Raw genomic sequence first — 14,537 nt, 5'->3', positions numbered from 1 at the left:
CTGCTACCAGTCAGTATAGCCAGCTTCCTATGTTCCTATATATAAAAAGTAGATACGTACAGAGAGGGAGGGAGGGAGATACTGCAGTACAAGACAACATTTATCTTCACACTGAAGATGTTTCTGTCTTAATAGGGAGGATGTGATGAAGCCATATTAGTCTCTTGTGTAAGGGAGTTAATGTCACCAACATTGTGTCTAATTTTCTTTAATTATGTCCCTGTTTAAAACTGGATGAGCTAATTGCACCTGTTGTTGAGTATAATACTGTCTTGATGACTTTGTGCTGTTTTGCACCGGTTCAGGATGATATTGTCTTAATGACTTGGCTCTGGTTTATCTGCAGCCCTTTTCACACATTACAATGAACACATAGAGGAAGGGGGTGGGCAAGATTGCACATGCTGTCTTCCCTCTGGATTGCCATATGTTCAGCTCAAAGTCTGCAGCCTTCTGCATATAGAGTTATTCACGTGTGGGCTCTAAGAACATAAGAACATAAGAAGAGCCTGCTGGATCAGGCCAGTGGCCCATCTAGTCCAGCATCCTGTTCTCACAGTGGCCAACCAGGTGCCTGGGGGAAGCCCGCAAGCAGGACCCGAGTGCAAGAACACTCTCCCCTCCTGAGGCTTCCAGCAACTGGTTTTCAGAAGCATGCTGCCTCTGACTAGGGTGGCAGAGCACAGCCATCACAGCTAGTAGCCATTGATAGCCCTGTCCTCCATGAATTTGTCTAATCTTCTTTTAAAGCCATCCAAGCTGGTGGCCATTACTGCATCTTGTGGGAGCAAATTCCATAGTTTAACTATGCGCTGAGTAAAGAAGTACTTCCTTTTGTCTGTCCTGAATCTTCCAACATTCAGCTTCTTTGAATGTCCACGAGTTCGAGTATTATGAGAGAGGGAGAAGAACTTTTCTCTATCCACTTTCTCAATGCCATGCATAATTTTATCCACTTCTATCATGTCTCCTCTGACCCGCCTTTTCTCTAAACTAAAAAGCCCCAAATGCTGCAACCTTTCCTCGTAAGGGAGTCGCTCCATCCCCTTGATCATTCTGGTTGCCCTCTTCTGAACCTTTTCCAACTCTAGAATATCCTTTTTGAGATGAGGCGACCAGAACTGTACACAGTATTCCAAATGCGGCCGCACCATAGATTTATACAACGGCATTATGATATCGGCTGTTTTATTTTCAATACCTTTCCTAATTATCGCTAGCATGGAATTTGCCTTTTTCACAGCTGCCGCACACTGGGTCGACATTTTCATCGTGCTGTCCACTACAACCCTGAGGTCTCTCTCCTGGTCGGTCACCGCCAGTTCAGACCCCATGAGCGTATATGTGAAATTAAGATTTTTTGCTCCAATATGCATAATTTTACACTTGTTTATATTGAATTGCATTTGCCATTTTTCTGCCCATTCACTCAGTTTGGAGAGGTCTTTTTGGAGCTCTTCGCAATCCCTTTTAACAACCCTGAACAATTTAGTGTCATCAGCAAACTTGGCCACTTCACTGCTCACTCCTAATTCTAGGTCATTAATGAACAAGTTGAAAAGTACAGGTCCCAATACCGATCCTTGAGGGACTCCACTTTCTACAGCCCTCCATTGGGAGAACTGTCCGTTTATTCCTACTCTCTGCTTTCTGCTTCTTAACCAATTCCTTATCCACAAGAGGACCTCTCCTCTTATTCCATGACTGCTAAGCTTCCTCAGAAGCCTTTGGTGAGGTACCTTGTCAAACGCTTTTTGAAAGTCTAAGTACACTATGTCCACTGGATCACCTCTATCTATATGCTTGTTGACACTCTCAAAGAATTCTAATAGGTTACTGAGACAGGACTTTCCCTTGCAGAAGCCATGCTGGCTCTGCTTCAGCAAGGCTTGTTCTTCTATGTGCTTAGTTAATCTAGCTTTAATCATACTTTCTACCAGTTTTCCAGGGACAGAAGTTAAGCTAACTGGCCTGTAATTTCCGGGATCCCCTCTGGATCCCTTTTTGAATATTGGCGTTACATTTGCCACTTTCCAGTCCTCAGGCACGGAGGAGGACCCAAGGGACAAGTTACATATTTTAGTTAGCAGATCAGCAATTTCAGATTTGAGTTCTTTGAGAACTCTCGGGTGGATGCCATCCGGGCCCGGTGATTTGTCAGTTTTTATATTGTCCATTAACCTTAGAACTTCCTCTCTCGTTACCACTATTTGTCTCAGTTCCTCAGAATCCCTTCCTGCAAATGTTAGTTCAGGTTCAGGGATCTGCCCTATATAAGCATTCAGCTGAATTCACAGAGGTCAAGGTCAGTGTAATCTCATTCTCCTTTCCCCTCTGTTTATTGAACATGAAATATATTAAAAAGACTTGCCTGTATGCTGTAAGTCCCTTTATATACTTGGGCCCAGGTCCACAGTGATACCTTGTAGCAATAAGCTAATTTACAGCTTGCATATTAGTAAGACCTGCAATAAAATGTTGCTTTGAGGAGTGTTCCTGTTCAGGGTTCCAGCCATGATCATTTTTAGGACACTTCATTCAATTCCCTGTCTCTGATTTTCCGTTTTCCTCTCCCAACAGTCAATCATAGCATATAGTTAAACTATGGAATTTGCTTCTACCTTAGGTAGCAATGGCCACCAAATTGGATGGCTTTAAAAGAGGATTAGACAAATTCATGGAGGATAAAGCTATCAATGGCTACTACTACTAGCCACGATGGCATTGTTCTACCTTAACTGTTGGAGGTGGTATACCTTGGAATACCAGTTCCTGGGAAGTGCAGGTGAGAAGGGCACTGTTGCACTCAGGCTTTGCTTGTGGGCTTTCCATTGGCACCTGGTTGGCCACTGTGAGAATTGAAAGTTGGGTTGATGGGCTCTTGGCCTAATCCAACAGGGCTCTTCTTAGGTTTGTATGTAATCAGCATTTCATGCCCACTAAGCACACTCATTAAACTGTTTTAGATATTTTTCCCTAAGGATTTTTGATACTGCTCCAAAACGTGCCATTCTCCACAAGCCTCCTGATGATACCTCCTCCTTGTGTGTGTGGATGACACAGTTTTTTTGGCCTTGCTATTTGTTCATAGGATGATTGTTTTTCTGTTGCTGCTTCCTTTCATTCAATAAAGTCCTAATTTAACGATCTGTTTAATCCCATGGCTGATGTTTAGTGCACAGATTTTCTGACAGCATTTAGTAAATTCTTTTTGCCCCGTTGAATCAACTTGAAACTGAGACCCTTAATCATGGCTTACCACAATGCAACTTTTTCCCAACCAAATTCAGCCACTGGCAAATAGATTAAAGCATTCAAGATTAAAAGGCAGAGTAAAAAATTGGTTTTAATTACCCTTTACAATATTTTGTTCCCACTCCCTCCCCTTGGCACTCCTGTTTTCTAGAGATCTTTATTTACTTTTCGTTAAAATTTTGGAATTAATATGCTGGCCTAGCAAGCTAAGCATTTCTACCACAACTCCACCCTTCTCCCAAAGCATGCAGAAAACATCAAAATTATATTTAATGAATTTAATAAGCTGAAATAAACAGGAAACTGAAACAGTTTCCCATTACAATTGTTGCTACCCATTCATAATTTTTATGAATTGTTCATATTTTGGAAAAAAATGGTTACAGTTTCCCCCCCATATTAGTTGCAAAGTTAAGAGTTATCTTTTCAAACAAAGTGCAATTAGTTGTGCCTTCAGTTTTTTTTTTTTATAAAATGTGTTTAAGGGAGAAAAGAGTTATTGGAGACAAAGAAGAGCAACAGAAAATATACTTTAAAACAAGGGTAAGTTGTAGAAATTCAGTACATGGATCTGTATGATTTTGTTTGTCATCCTTATTTTAAAAACAATGTGCTGTATAGAGATAATAAGGGGATATAACAGCCAGTAGGCATTCAAGCTTCATTTAGAATAGTTAAAATAATTAAAACAATATGACTAGATATCTATGACTATGCTGTGGTCACAGTAAGCCTTCTGGTGCATTACCCATTTCTTAGAGGATGTGCAAGAAAAAAGCCTATGACATCTTTTCCCATTGTATCTGCTCAAGATACGTAGCAATAAGGATCATGTGCAGAGTGCTCAGGTCCTGCTTGCAGGCTTCCCATGGGCATCTGGTTGGCCAGTGTGAAAACAGGATGCTGGACTAGATGGGCAACTGACCTGATCCAGAAGGCTTTTCTTACGTTAGAATATTTTCTAAGAAAACAATATCCCAAGAAGTATCCTTTGCAACATTCCTTCAGTTAGATTTCACACATGCAAAGACCATTGTAAGTCACTTTGGCACATTTCTTCACCATAGTTAATGGTTTTAATCAGTTAAGGTTTTATCCAGTGGTGTCTCTCAAGCAGATGGCTCTTTGATCCAGTGGAGGCTTCTGTCAGTGGAAGAGGGAGGCAGGAACTTTTTGCCAATTTCCCCCTCCTGCTGCAGTCCTTTGGGCCACCTCCCATGCTGTTCTGAAGGGCCCCCACCAAGCCACTGGAGCTGGTTTGGGGGCTGTAGTGGGGAGGGGGAGCTGGCAAATATTGCCTCTTTCCCTATTCCGCTGATGGAAGCTTCCACTGGAACAAAGCATAGTCCATCAGCAGGAAGGACACCATTGGATACAACCCTCTGAAAGAGTTTCAACAGAGTTTTTGAGGTCCTTTGGTACAGGATGGTAAACTGCTAGATAGAATTGCAAGGCCACAATCCAAGGATCATTTTTGTATCTTTACACTGTCTGCGACTCAGTCAGTGATATCACTGTGGCTTCTCTTGCCGTTTTCCTTTTGTCTGCACTCCATCCCCTTCCTAAAGCAACAAGCAGGGCTCCAGATATGTTGCATAACAGTCATGGGGCTGAGGTGAGGTGGGGTGGGGGAAGATGGGTGAGGAAGCCATGGCTACCTCCTTTCCTGATTCAGCTGGGAATTTCAAAGTACAGGAGGAAACTCTCCAGGTTGCAGTCTGGCAACCTGTTGGAATAATTGACTAGCTACATTTGTGGACAATAAGAAACAAACTGATCAAAATATAAAAGAAGCTTCTAACATAATAAGGCTTTCTGTCTCTTTTTCCTTGGCGGTTCCTAGGATAGCTCAGGCGTGTACACATTGTATTGCTTATTTGCAGGTTTTGGTACAGCAGAGATAGCAAAATGAGCTGTGTTTTAATAGAAAAAGAGCATGTAATTAAAACCTATTCTTTTATGACAAGGTTGTAGCAAAAACTTTGGGGTGTTATGTCTTCAAACATTTGAATTGCAAGCTTATTTTGGCCTTCTTTTGGTGGGCATATAATCTCAGTATTGATGATTAAATAAAACCACAAATATTCTAAAAGCCATGAGATGCTTTAATATCTGGAAACCACAACAAATCTGAAGTTCATGGCTACTGTCACTACTGATGTGCTGGATGTGTTTTTGTGTTCGGAAGAGGAATTTTCAACATGGCTGGAACAAGTGCAACAATCCATTTAGCAATAGTTTACAGCTGTTCTGCACCAGCGAAATTTGTATATTGAATTTGCTGTCTATGTTTGGTAAAGAGTTAATGTGGTGTAACATCCTTCTGAGGACCGGTGAACACAAGACAGCCATTATATTCAGTCAGTTTCGACAAGGAGCATTTTAAAGCAACCAATAGAACAAAAGTAATTTGTTTATGTGGGAACAGCTAGATCCTACACACAACCTACTGGACATAGGCAGGGCAATGGGCAGGCTTTTAAAATGACTTCTGCATTCCTGGTAATCATGTGAATGTACTGGATTTGAAAGTGGGTCTTGTGTGCAAAGTCTCATGATGAAATGAATTAGTTTGACTCTCAGGTGCCACAGTAGCCTTGGTTGCATTGCCGTGGCAATCTCTCTTATGTTTTGAAATACAGGTAGGATAACAATTAACGTGTCAGCAGAAAGCAGAATAATACAATAAAAGAGCTTGAAGGGACACAGACTTCTGAGTTTTAAATATTCATTGAGCTCTTTCAACTTTGACAGAAACCAGATAAATGATACCTTTTAAATTTATGCAGAAGGGGTGGTGATAAATCTATACATGAAAGGTGATTAAATAGATTGAATTCTCCGGGAGCAGAAAGCCGAAAGCATTCCCTCCATTAAAAAAAAAAAATTAAAGATGAAATTAGCCAGCGGCCTCCTTCCATATCTGTTTTGCTCATTTCTTTTAAATAGCTTCCTTTTTTTCCCTTCCCAGTTCCACGCCAGCCAGGAGTGAGCAATAATCTCTTTGAAACATTTGAAATTGAAAGAGGGATTAGCGCTGGTGAAGATGAAGCAAATGATGATCCAGGTAGTCACCTGACTTTTGACGTTTGGCCAAAGCATTGCTTCTTTTTATTGCATCTTATTTGTGTATTTTTGTTTACTTCTTATGTTTGGAATGTGGTCCTTCAGTCAGCTGGTCTGCAATCCTTATTAAAATATTAAAACCACATTATTAAAATCAATTTGCTTTAAGGTAGCGGTGTGCATTAAGAGCGCTGTCACACAGGATGCTTAAACTGTGTATCCTTTATTACACATACACACATATACATACATACATACATACATACATACATATTGTTGTTGTTGTCACGTGCCTTTAAGTCGATTACAACTTATGGCAACCCTATGAATCAGTGACCTCCAAGAGCATCTGTCATGAACCACCCTGTTCAGATCTTGTAAGTTCAGGTCTGTGGCTTCCTTGATGGAATCAATCCATCTCTTATTTGGCCTTCCACTTTTTCTACTCCCTTCTGTTTTTCCCAGCATTATTCTCTTTTCTAGTGAATCATGTCTTCTCATGATGGGTCCAAAGTATGATAACCTCAGTTAAATACATACATATCACATACATACATATATAATTTTATTATATTCACATTTCACTCCTGCTCCACTGGCCTCCCATTCAGATGAATCAGGTCTGCTAGATCAGGTGTCTAGATCACACACAGAGCCCTAAAAATGTGCATTTCATTTGTCTGTCAAATTTTAGCCCACACTCCCAACCATAAGAATGTAGTGAATGTAAGGTGTGAGAATCTTGAGCACTTTTTGTGTCACCTGTGATAATGGACCAGGAAGCACATCAAGATCCCAGTGTACAGTCCAAAGGTACCACCATGTTGAAGCTAAGTAACCGAGGTACTGTTTGTGGGAGACAAGGAAGGCTGGGGGATGTGGACCTGGTGCTCAATGGGGTACGATTGCCCCTGAAAGACCAGGTCCGCAGCCTGGGGGTCATTCTTGACTCCCAGCTGACCATGGAGGCTCAAGTCTCGGCTGTGAGCCGGGCGGCACTGTATCAACTCCATCTGATACGGAGGCTACGCCCCTACCTTCCCAACCATCTGCTCCCACCGGTAGTACATGCCCTGGTCACCTCTTGCCTAGATTACTGTAATGCGCTCTACGTGGGGTTACCCTTGAAAACGGTCCGGAAGCTGCAACTGGTACAGAATGCGACGGCTCGTCTGATTAAAGGCAGCCGCCGGCAAGATCACATCACTCCAGTGCTGAGGGAGTTGCACTGGTTACCGGTTGTTTACCGGGCCCAATTCAAGGTGTTGGTTTTGACCTTTAAAACCCTATACGGTTTTAGCCCAGTCTATCTGAAGGAGCGCCTCCAGCATCGTCAGGGATGCCGCTCAACAAGATCAGCCTCAGAAGACCTTCTCTGGATCCCACCTGTTAAAACAGCTAGACTGGTGAGGACTAGAGAGAGGGCTTTTTCAATAGTGGCCCCCACCCTGTGGAACTCTCTCCCAAATGATCTCCGCCATGCCCCTTCTATGATGAGCTTCCGCCGGGCCTTGAAGACCTGGCTCTTCAGGCAAGCTTTTGGGGTGGGTTAGGTTTTTATTGTTATGGTTTTAAATGTTAACGTTTTAATGTATTGTTTTTATCTTGTACGTCGCCCAGAGTGGCTGGACAACCAGCCAGATGGGCGACTAATAAATTTAATAAATAAATAAATAAATAAGTAGATCTGGATCTGGTCAGTGCCTGGATGGCTGACCAACTGGGAACCACATGTATGCCGCCTTGGGTTCCATGAAGGAACAAAGGTGGAATTTAAATGTAATGCAATAAATAAAGTTTTTACCAGCATTCTCTAAATGCTGGTAATACAGAGTAGATTTTTATTATAGGCTGCAAATGGCACTGCTGTGTGTACACCTTATTTCCCACTGCAGTCACATGAACTGTTGGGAAACACCCTCAGCTTTAATATTTGTGCTTGCCATATAAAATGTGAGCAACACTCACTAGCATTAAAGGTGTACTAGAGCCAATTTTCAAATTATGGGGGGAAATAGTAGGGAGGGCTTAATAAAATCTGCAAACGCTACTTTCTGTCTCAATTTTAGCCATATGATTTCTCCTTATGGCCTTTTAAAAGTGGCAGCTAAAGAGTGGGCAGCATAAAAGGTAGAGGGGCTGCCCTCTCGCCTGCTATAATTCAAGAACTCAGAAAAGACCCCCTCTTTTCTCTCTCTTCCTTTTTTTGAAGATCTGATCTGATTATTTATTTTTTTGTCGTGAACATTGTCTATAAATTATAACCAACTAGCTCTTGGCTGAAAAGTTCACCAGCTGCAACAGCCGAGGCCTCTCACTCTGTTGACCTTTGATCTGTTCTTTGCAGGTGTTCTGGTTCACAGCTGTAACTTTGATGGTGGCCTATGTGGATGGCTCAAGGAGAAAGATGACTATTTACACTGGGAACCTATGAAAGACTCCTCAGGTATTGCCTGATTTCTTTGGGTTTAATTTAAGCATTTCTATCACCAAAAAGCTGAGGTAAGAAACAAGCAATCTGAATGGCCATACAGCTGTGTAATTTTAGACTCTGGACTTAAAGATCTTGGGGGGAGGGTTGTTAACGTGCAGGGCCAACTCCAGGGATTTTGGGGGGAGAGGTTGTTTTGGTAAGGATGGACAAATGTCAATGTCGGTTTTACTCAGTTTCTCATTTTTCTAGACTTAAATTTAGTTTACCACATTTTCACATCATTTTGTGTTTTTTTTTTGCTTTTCTCCTAATATAGACACATACTAATATAGACACATAATTTTGCCTAATATACACTTTTTGCAAGCACTTTTCCCTACTATAATGCATGTTTGCATGTTATTTTCACAAATATGCATTTTAACACACAGTTTCCCTAACAACACACATTCTTGTACACATTTCTGGTTTGGAGCACTGCTCTGCAAAATTCAGAGAAATTGAAATTTTGAAGGAAAGTTGTGGTTTGGTTCTCGTATTGTTTCGGGAAGTACAATTTAGATAGGTCCATATTAAAATGTGAACCAAATTGAATTTCTCTCCCATCCTTGTATCTTGGCCAACAAAATATCACTGGGCTTTCTTTGGCATTGCTCCTTCAACTCTAAAGACTTCCTCCTAGAATCACCCCTCTTTCCTTCTTGTTCTATGACAATTTTTGTTCAACATGACTTATCTCTCCACACCCCTCTGTTCCACCCCACTCACTTGGCTTTGCCTTGTGCTGCAGGATGCATCCCTCCATGCACCCATGTCGGGCTGAAGTTTTTTTGGCATTTCATTGGGGTGGGGTGAACTGCATCTGAAGGTCAAATCAGTCTGGAGAGGGGAAGGGCTGAAATTCTAAGACCTTGTGTGTGTGTAGTGGCTTAGGGTATTCCCCCCCACACACCATTTCCCTTTAAAAAAAAAATCTTGCTGCACTCATCCAACAGCATTCCTGTGGACATAGTGCCCCTGGTAATATGCTATGTGTAACCACTAGACTCTTCCTAATTAACATGTTGTATTTCGACAGTATATTTCAGCCCAGAAACATGTGGATTCTTATCTAGTTGTAGCCACAGGCAACTGTGTGTGTGTACTGCCTTCAAGTCGATTCCGACTTATGGTGCCCCTATGAATAGGGTTTTCTTGGTAAGCGGTATTCAGAAAGGGTTTACCATTGACTTCCTCTGAGGCTGAGAGGCAGTGAGTGGCCCAAGGTCACCCAGGGAGCTTCATGGCTGTATGGGGAATCGAACCCTGGTCTCCCAACTCCTAGTCCAGCACCTTAACCACTACACCACACTGGCTCTCCCACAGGCAATTAGTCATCCATAATAACTAGTGTTTCTAGATGCACAAAAGACACCTCCACTTCAATAAGGCTTGGCAGGGCATCACAACTCCCAAGAAGATGTTCTTCCAGATACACAGCTGTACTGAAAGTCTGCATATATTTGTGTATGACTACTTACATGCATGAATCTCTCTTGTTTGATCAGGGCAATTGTTTTTTATGTTAGTTTTTTTCTAGTTTTTTTGCTATTGCCCCTTTCATGTAAGAACTATATATCTTGTCATGATTTTTTTTCTAACTTTGGAACACTTAATAAAATGAGATAGGATGTTTATATGGCACAAAGACTCATTTTTCAGAGTTTTGACTTCATACATAAAAGGATCAGTGAAATAAGTGATTAGAATTACATGCCCTTTTTGATTCTGGCTTTTCTAAATGATGCCAGTCTTCTGGTTTTCATTTAGCAACAGATGACTTTTGAACATAGTTTCCCAGAAAGGAAGAGGTGCATGAATGACTTTGAATAAATTCCACATGTTCAGCAGCAATCTGACAGCAAGGGAAATGGATCCTAGAGAATATAAGGGTCTTATTCCATATTTTTTGCATGCATGGGCATATTTAAATATTTTTTGGAGTGGAGAATCTACATCTGTAAAGGTAAAGGTGTCCCCGCACTTATAGTGCGAGTCATTTCCGACTCTTAGGGTGACGTCTTGCGACGTTTACTAGGCAGACCGTATATATGGGGTGGGATTGCCAGTTCCTTCCCCGGCCTTTCTTTACCCCCCAGCGTATGCCGGGTACTCATTTTACCGACCACGGATGGATGGAAGGCTGAGTGGACCTCGACCCCTTTTACCGGAGATTCGACTTCCTCCTTCCGTTGGAATCGAACTCCGGCCGTGAGCAGAGCTTCGGCTGCATTACCGCCGCTTACCACTCTGCGCCACGGAGGGTCTGCTCTACAGCTGTAATCGTATGCATATTCACATGAGAGCAAGTCTCATTGAAACACACTTTCTAGTAAACATGACAAAGTTCAGGCAGTAAATTTATCTTAAGACCATCATTTCACGCTGTGTGGAAGCTTACCTCTTTCCTCTCATTGCAATTGATATATGGGCACTTTGGAGTAAGCATTGGAAGACTGTCTAATAAGTCCTAAATGATGAACAGTATGCTGGTGCCGCTGTTCTTTATTTACCTATTAAATGTGATTTTAGTGCTTTGGATCCAAAGGTCCCTTTCTGTGAGTGGAAAAGCCACTAAGTATTGTTTCCTACATAGTGGAAGAACACTACATGAGGAAAGTGACCCCAAATCCAGAGATGTTCACTATTTCTCAAGGCCCGCAGTTCATACATTTCAGCCATTTGCTTATTTATTAATTACATCAATGAATCAGTGCTACTCCCAAAATATTGTGGTAGTGCACTGCAATGAGTCTTCTGCCAGCTTGTGCAATAGAACAGCTCTCATACATTGTCTCCTTCCACTCATCATTCTTTGGATCTAAGTGTGTATTTTTTTGGGAAAAAACTGAATTGTGTTTTATATATTAATGCTAGCTTCCTGGTAGACTGTACTCTGGAAAGATGGGATATCAACATTTTGAATTAATAAATAAAAGCAGTGCATTAACAACATTCCTTGCAGTGCAACACCTAAAATCCCAAGAGTTAGGACTGGGTTGCACATCACAACCTTCATGCCGTAGCTCAGGGACGGGGAACCTTTTTGGGCCTGAGGAGTGCATTCACTTATGGCCAACCTTCTGAGGGCCACATGTCAGTGGTGGGTAAGTCAGAGGCAAAAGTGGATGGATTAATGAATGTAATTTTTATCTTTGTACAGTAGATTAGTTTCCACACACATTCCCACACACCTCTCTATCCTCCATCCAAACAAGAAAGAGGCATTATCAGAGTCCAAGGGCACATGTTAGCCAGCTAAAACACTTGGAGTGCAAAGCAGGTCTAGTGAAGGGTGTGGCCTGGGAAGAAGGCATGTAGCCGGGTGAGAATTTAGAGAGACAGATAGAGATGCCAGGAGGGTCACATTTGGCCTCCTGGCCTGAGCTTCCCCATGCCTGCTTTAGTTTAAACATGATGACTGTGCATGCTTAATTTTTTCTCCCCCCCCCAATCTCTTTATTATAGGAGGGCAATATTTATCTGTCTCTGAACCGAAAGGAAAAGCAGGACGAGTTGCACGTTTGGTCCTCCCACTTGGCCATTTAGGTCACTCAGGGGACCTGTGTTTGTCCTTCAGGCATAAAGTGTCTGGATTTCACTCTGGGTTGCTTCAGGTCTTTGTAAGAAAGATGGGTGCTCATGGACCAGCAATTTGGGGAAGGAATGGCGGTCATGGCTGGAGACAAACACAAATAAGCTTGCAAGGATCTGGCATCAAGAGTGTGAGTATAATTCTCAGGTGCATGAAACAGAAAGAAAAGAGAGTTCCTTGGTGTGATGCTATTCTCTACTAACCTCTATATAGGTTAAACTATAAAGGAAGCCACAGACCTGAACTTACAAGATCTGGACAGGGAGGCTTATAACAGATGCTATTGGAGGTCACTGATTCATAGGGTCGCCATAAGTCAAAATCAACTAGAAGGCACATAACAACAACAAATTGCATTTTAAAATGTGGCTAGTGATGCTGAGTCCCTGAGATTCTTGGGTGGTTAATGTAAAAAAAAAGAAAAGTAAAAATTCAGCTTTCATCCACTGTCATAATTTCCTTTCTTAGTTTGGTCACTGGAAACTGTGGTTTAAGAAACCAGGAAGTCTGCTCTGCAGCTAGGTATGCAAGAAGAGAAGAAAGGCAGAGGAGGGAGATTGCACGCATATCATTCATTCATGCTCCAGCAAACAGTGGTTTGTTGGAGTACACATGTTTATGTCTAAGCTGGGCTTATAAAAATTTTGTGGTTCTCTTTCAGTTATGCAGTCATTCAGACCTTATCAATGCTTTTATCTTTGTGATTGTGTTGAATTAAAAACAGTTCTTGATTTTAACAGAAGCACACGGCTGTCTGTGGTCCATGTGTTGTCCAGTCTCACATAATTACCATAGATGACAACCATTCTTATCATACTTTAAAAGTGGCTGTCAAGTTCCTCACTGTTTGGAATAATCCATGTTTGCAGGAAGTAGAGATCTTCCTCAAATACAATGACTCCAAATTACATTGCTATTAAACAAAAGAGGTTAGCATATTTAAGACCAGACTCCGTTTGCATAAACTGGTAGACAATAGCCACTCTCAAGGTTTCTTTAAGACCAGTGACTATATAAATATCTTTGAAGAGTTTAAATCAAGATATATTGAGAAAACAGGTGATCACTACTGGAGTCGTGGATTAATTTTACACTTGCTATTTTATTTATTTATTTGGCCCCATTTATATTCTGCCTTTAATTACAACAATAGCAAGGTGGTTCATGAAATGATAAAACAATTCCATAAGCATATTTTGGTGCTTCTCTCTCTCTCTCTCTCTCTCTCTCTCTCTCTCTCTCTCTCTCTCTCTCTCTCTCTCTCTCTCTCTCTCTCTCTCTCTGTGTGTGTGTGTGTGTGTGTGTGTGTGTGTGTGAAATGTATGCCTGAGCAAATAAATGTCTTGGTGAACTGGTGAGATGCCAACACTGTTGACAAATGCTAGATAAGAACATAAGAAGGGCCCTGCTGGATCAGACAAAGGCTCATCTAGTCCAGCATCCTATTCTTATAGTGGCCAAGATAATGCCCATAGGATGCCCATAAGGGGGACCTGAGGACAGTGCTTTCTCCACTTAGGATCAGTGGTATAGTGGCAAATTCAGAAGTGCAGGGTCCTTTCATAAAAGTCAAAGCCATGACCCCTCCCAGCCACACCCCCTTCTAAGATTATACAACTGTCTAAGATTGTAAAATAATCTGGCCAGGCTTGAATACTGCTTTCTGCTTCTCTATCACTGTCACTACTTGCCTGTCCTTTCTCACTGTCAGAGATATTGCTTGAATTACTCCAGAATTCAGTTTCTACACGTTTATCTCCTGCTGCTACAAAACTGCTTGGATGATGTAAATGGGATGCTACCATTAGGATTCATTGTCTCTTCTTCTGCAATTACGGAATTCTCACTCGCCACAACTTGGCTTTTTGAAGGAGGGACTAATACGAATTCCTTTCACTATGATTGGCTCAAATCAGCAGGAAACAACAAGAAAGCAAGTTAGAAGTCTCTTCTCAGTCTCAGTGGCTAACACTCTCCCCTTTCATGCTGATTGTCTTGTAGGATACTAGAGACATTGGGACCCTGCTGGGACCTGGTTCCCAAAAAAGTAAGGGGTATAAGACCCCCTGAGACCTTGGACAACTACACCTCTGCTTAGGATTCCCAGCAACTATTCACTGGCTCTGATATTTGAGGGGAAATCACTCC

At 41.8% G+C, this 14,537-nt stretch overlaps 1 protein-coding gene across 11 annotated transcripts in view; it reads left to right on the top strand.

Annotated features, from left to right (window-relative positions):
* NPNT (nephronectin) overlaps positions 1-14,537 on the top strand; it is a 93,667-nt gene that overhangs the window by 73,974 nt on the left and 5,156 nt on the right. For all 11 annotated transcript variants that reach the window (XM_061585475.1, XM_061585474.1, XM_061585476.1 and 8 more), the window contains 3 exons: positions 6,227-6,322; positions 8,669-8,767; positions 12,263-12,519. In XM_061585475.1, coding sequence (XP_061441459.1) covers positions 6,227-6,322; positions 8,669-8,767; positions 12,263-12,519 — 452 coding nt within the window. The remainder of the gene's footprint in view (positions 1-6,226; positions 6,323-8,668; positions 8,768-12,262; positions 12,520-14,537) is intronic.

This window comes from Rhineura floridana, chromosome 9, assembly GCF_030035675.1.
Source record: "Rhineura floridana isolate rRhiFlo1 chromosome 9, rRhiFlo1.hap2, whole genome shotgun sequence".
Lineage (NCBI taxonomy): Eukaryota > Metazoa > Chordata > Lepidosauria > Squamata > Rhineuridae > Rhineura > Rhineura floridana.
This window is presented reverse-complemented; position numbering and strand designations above follow the sequence as displayed.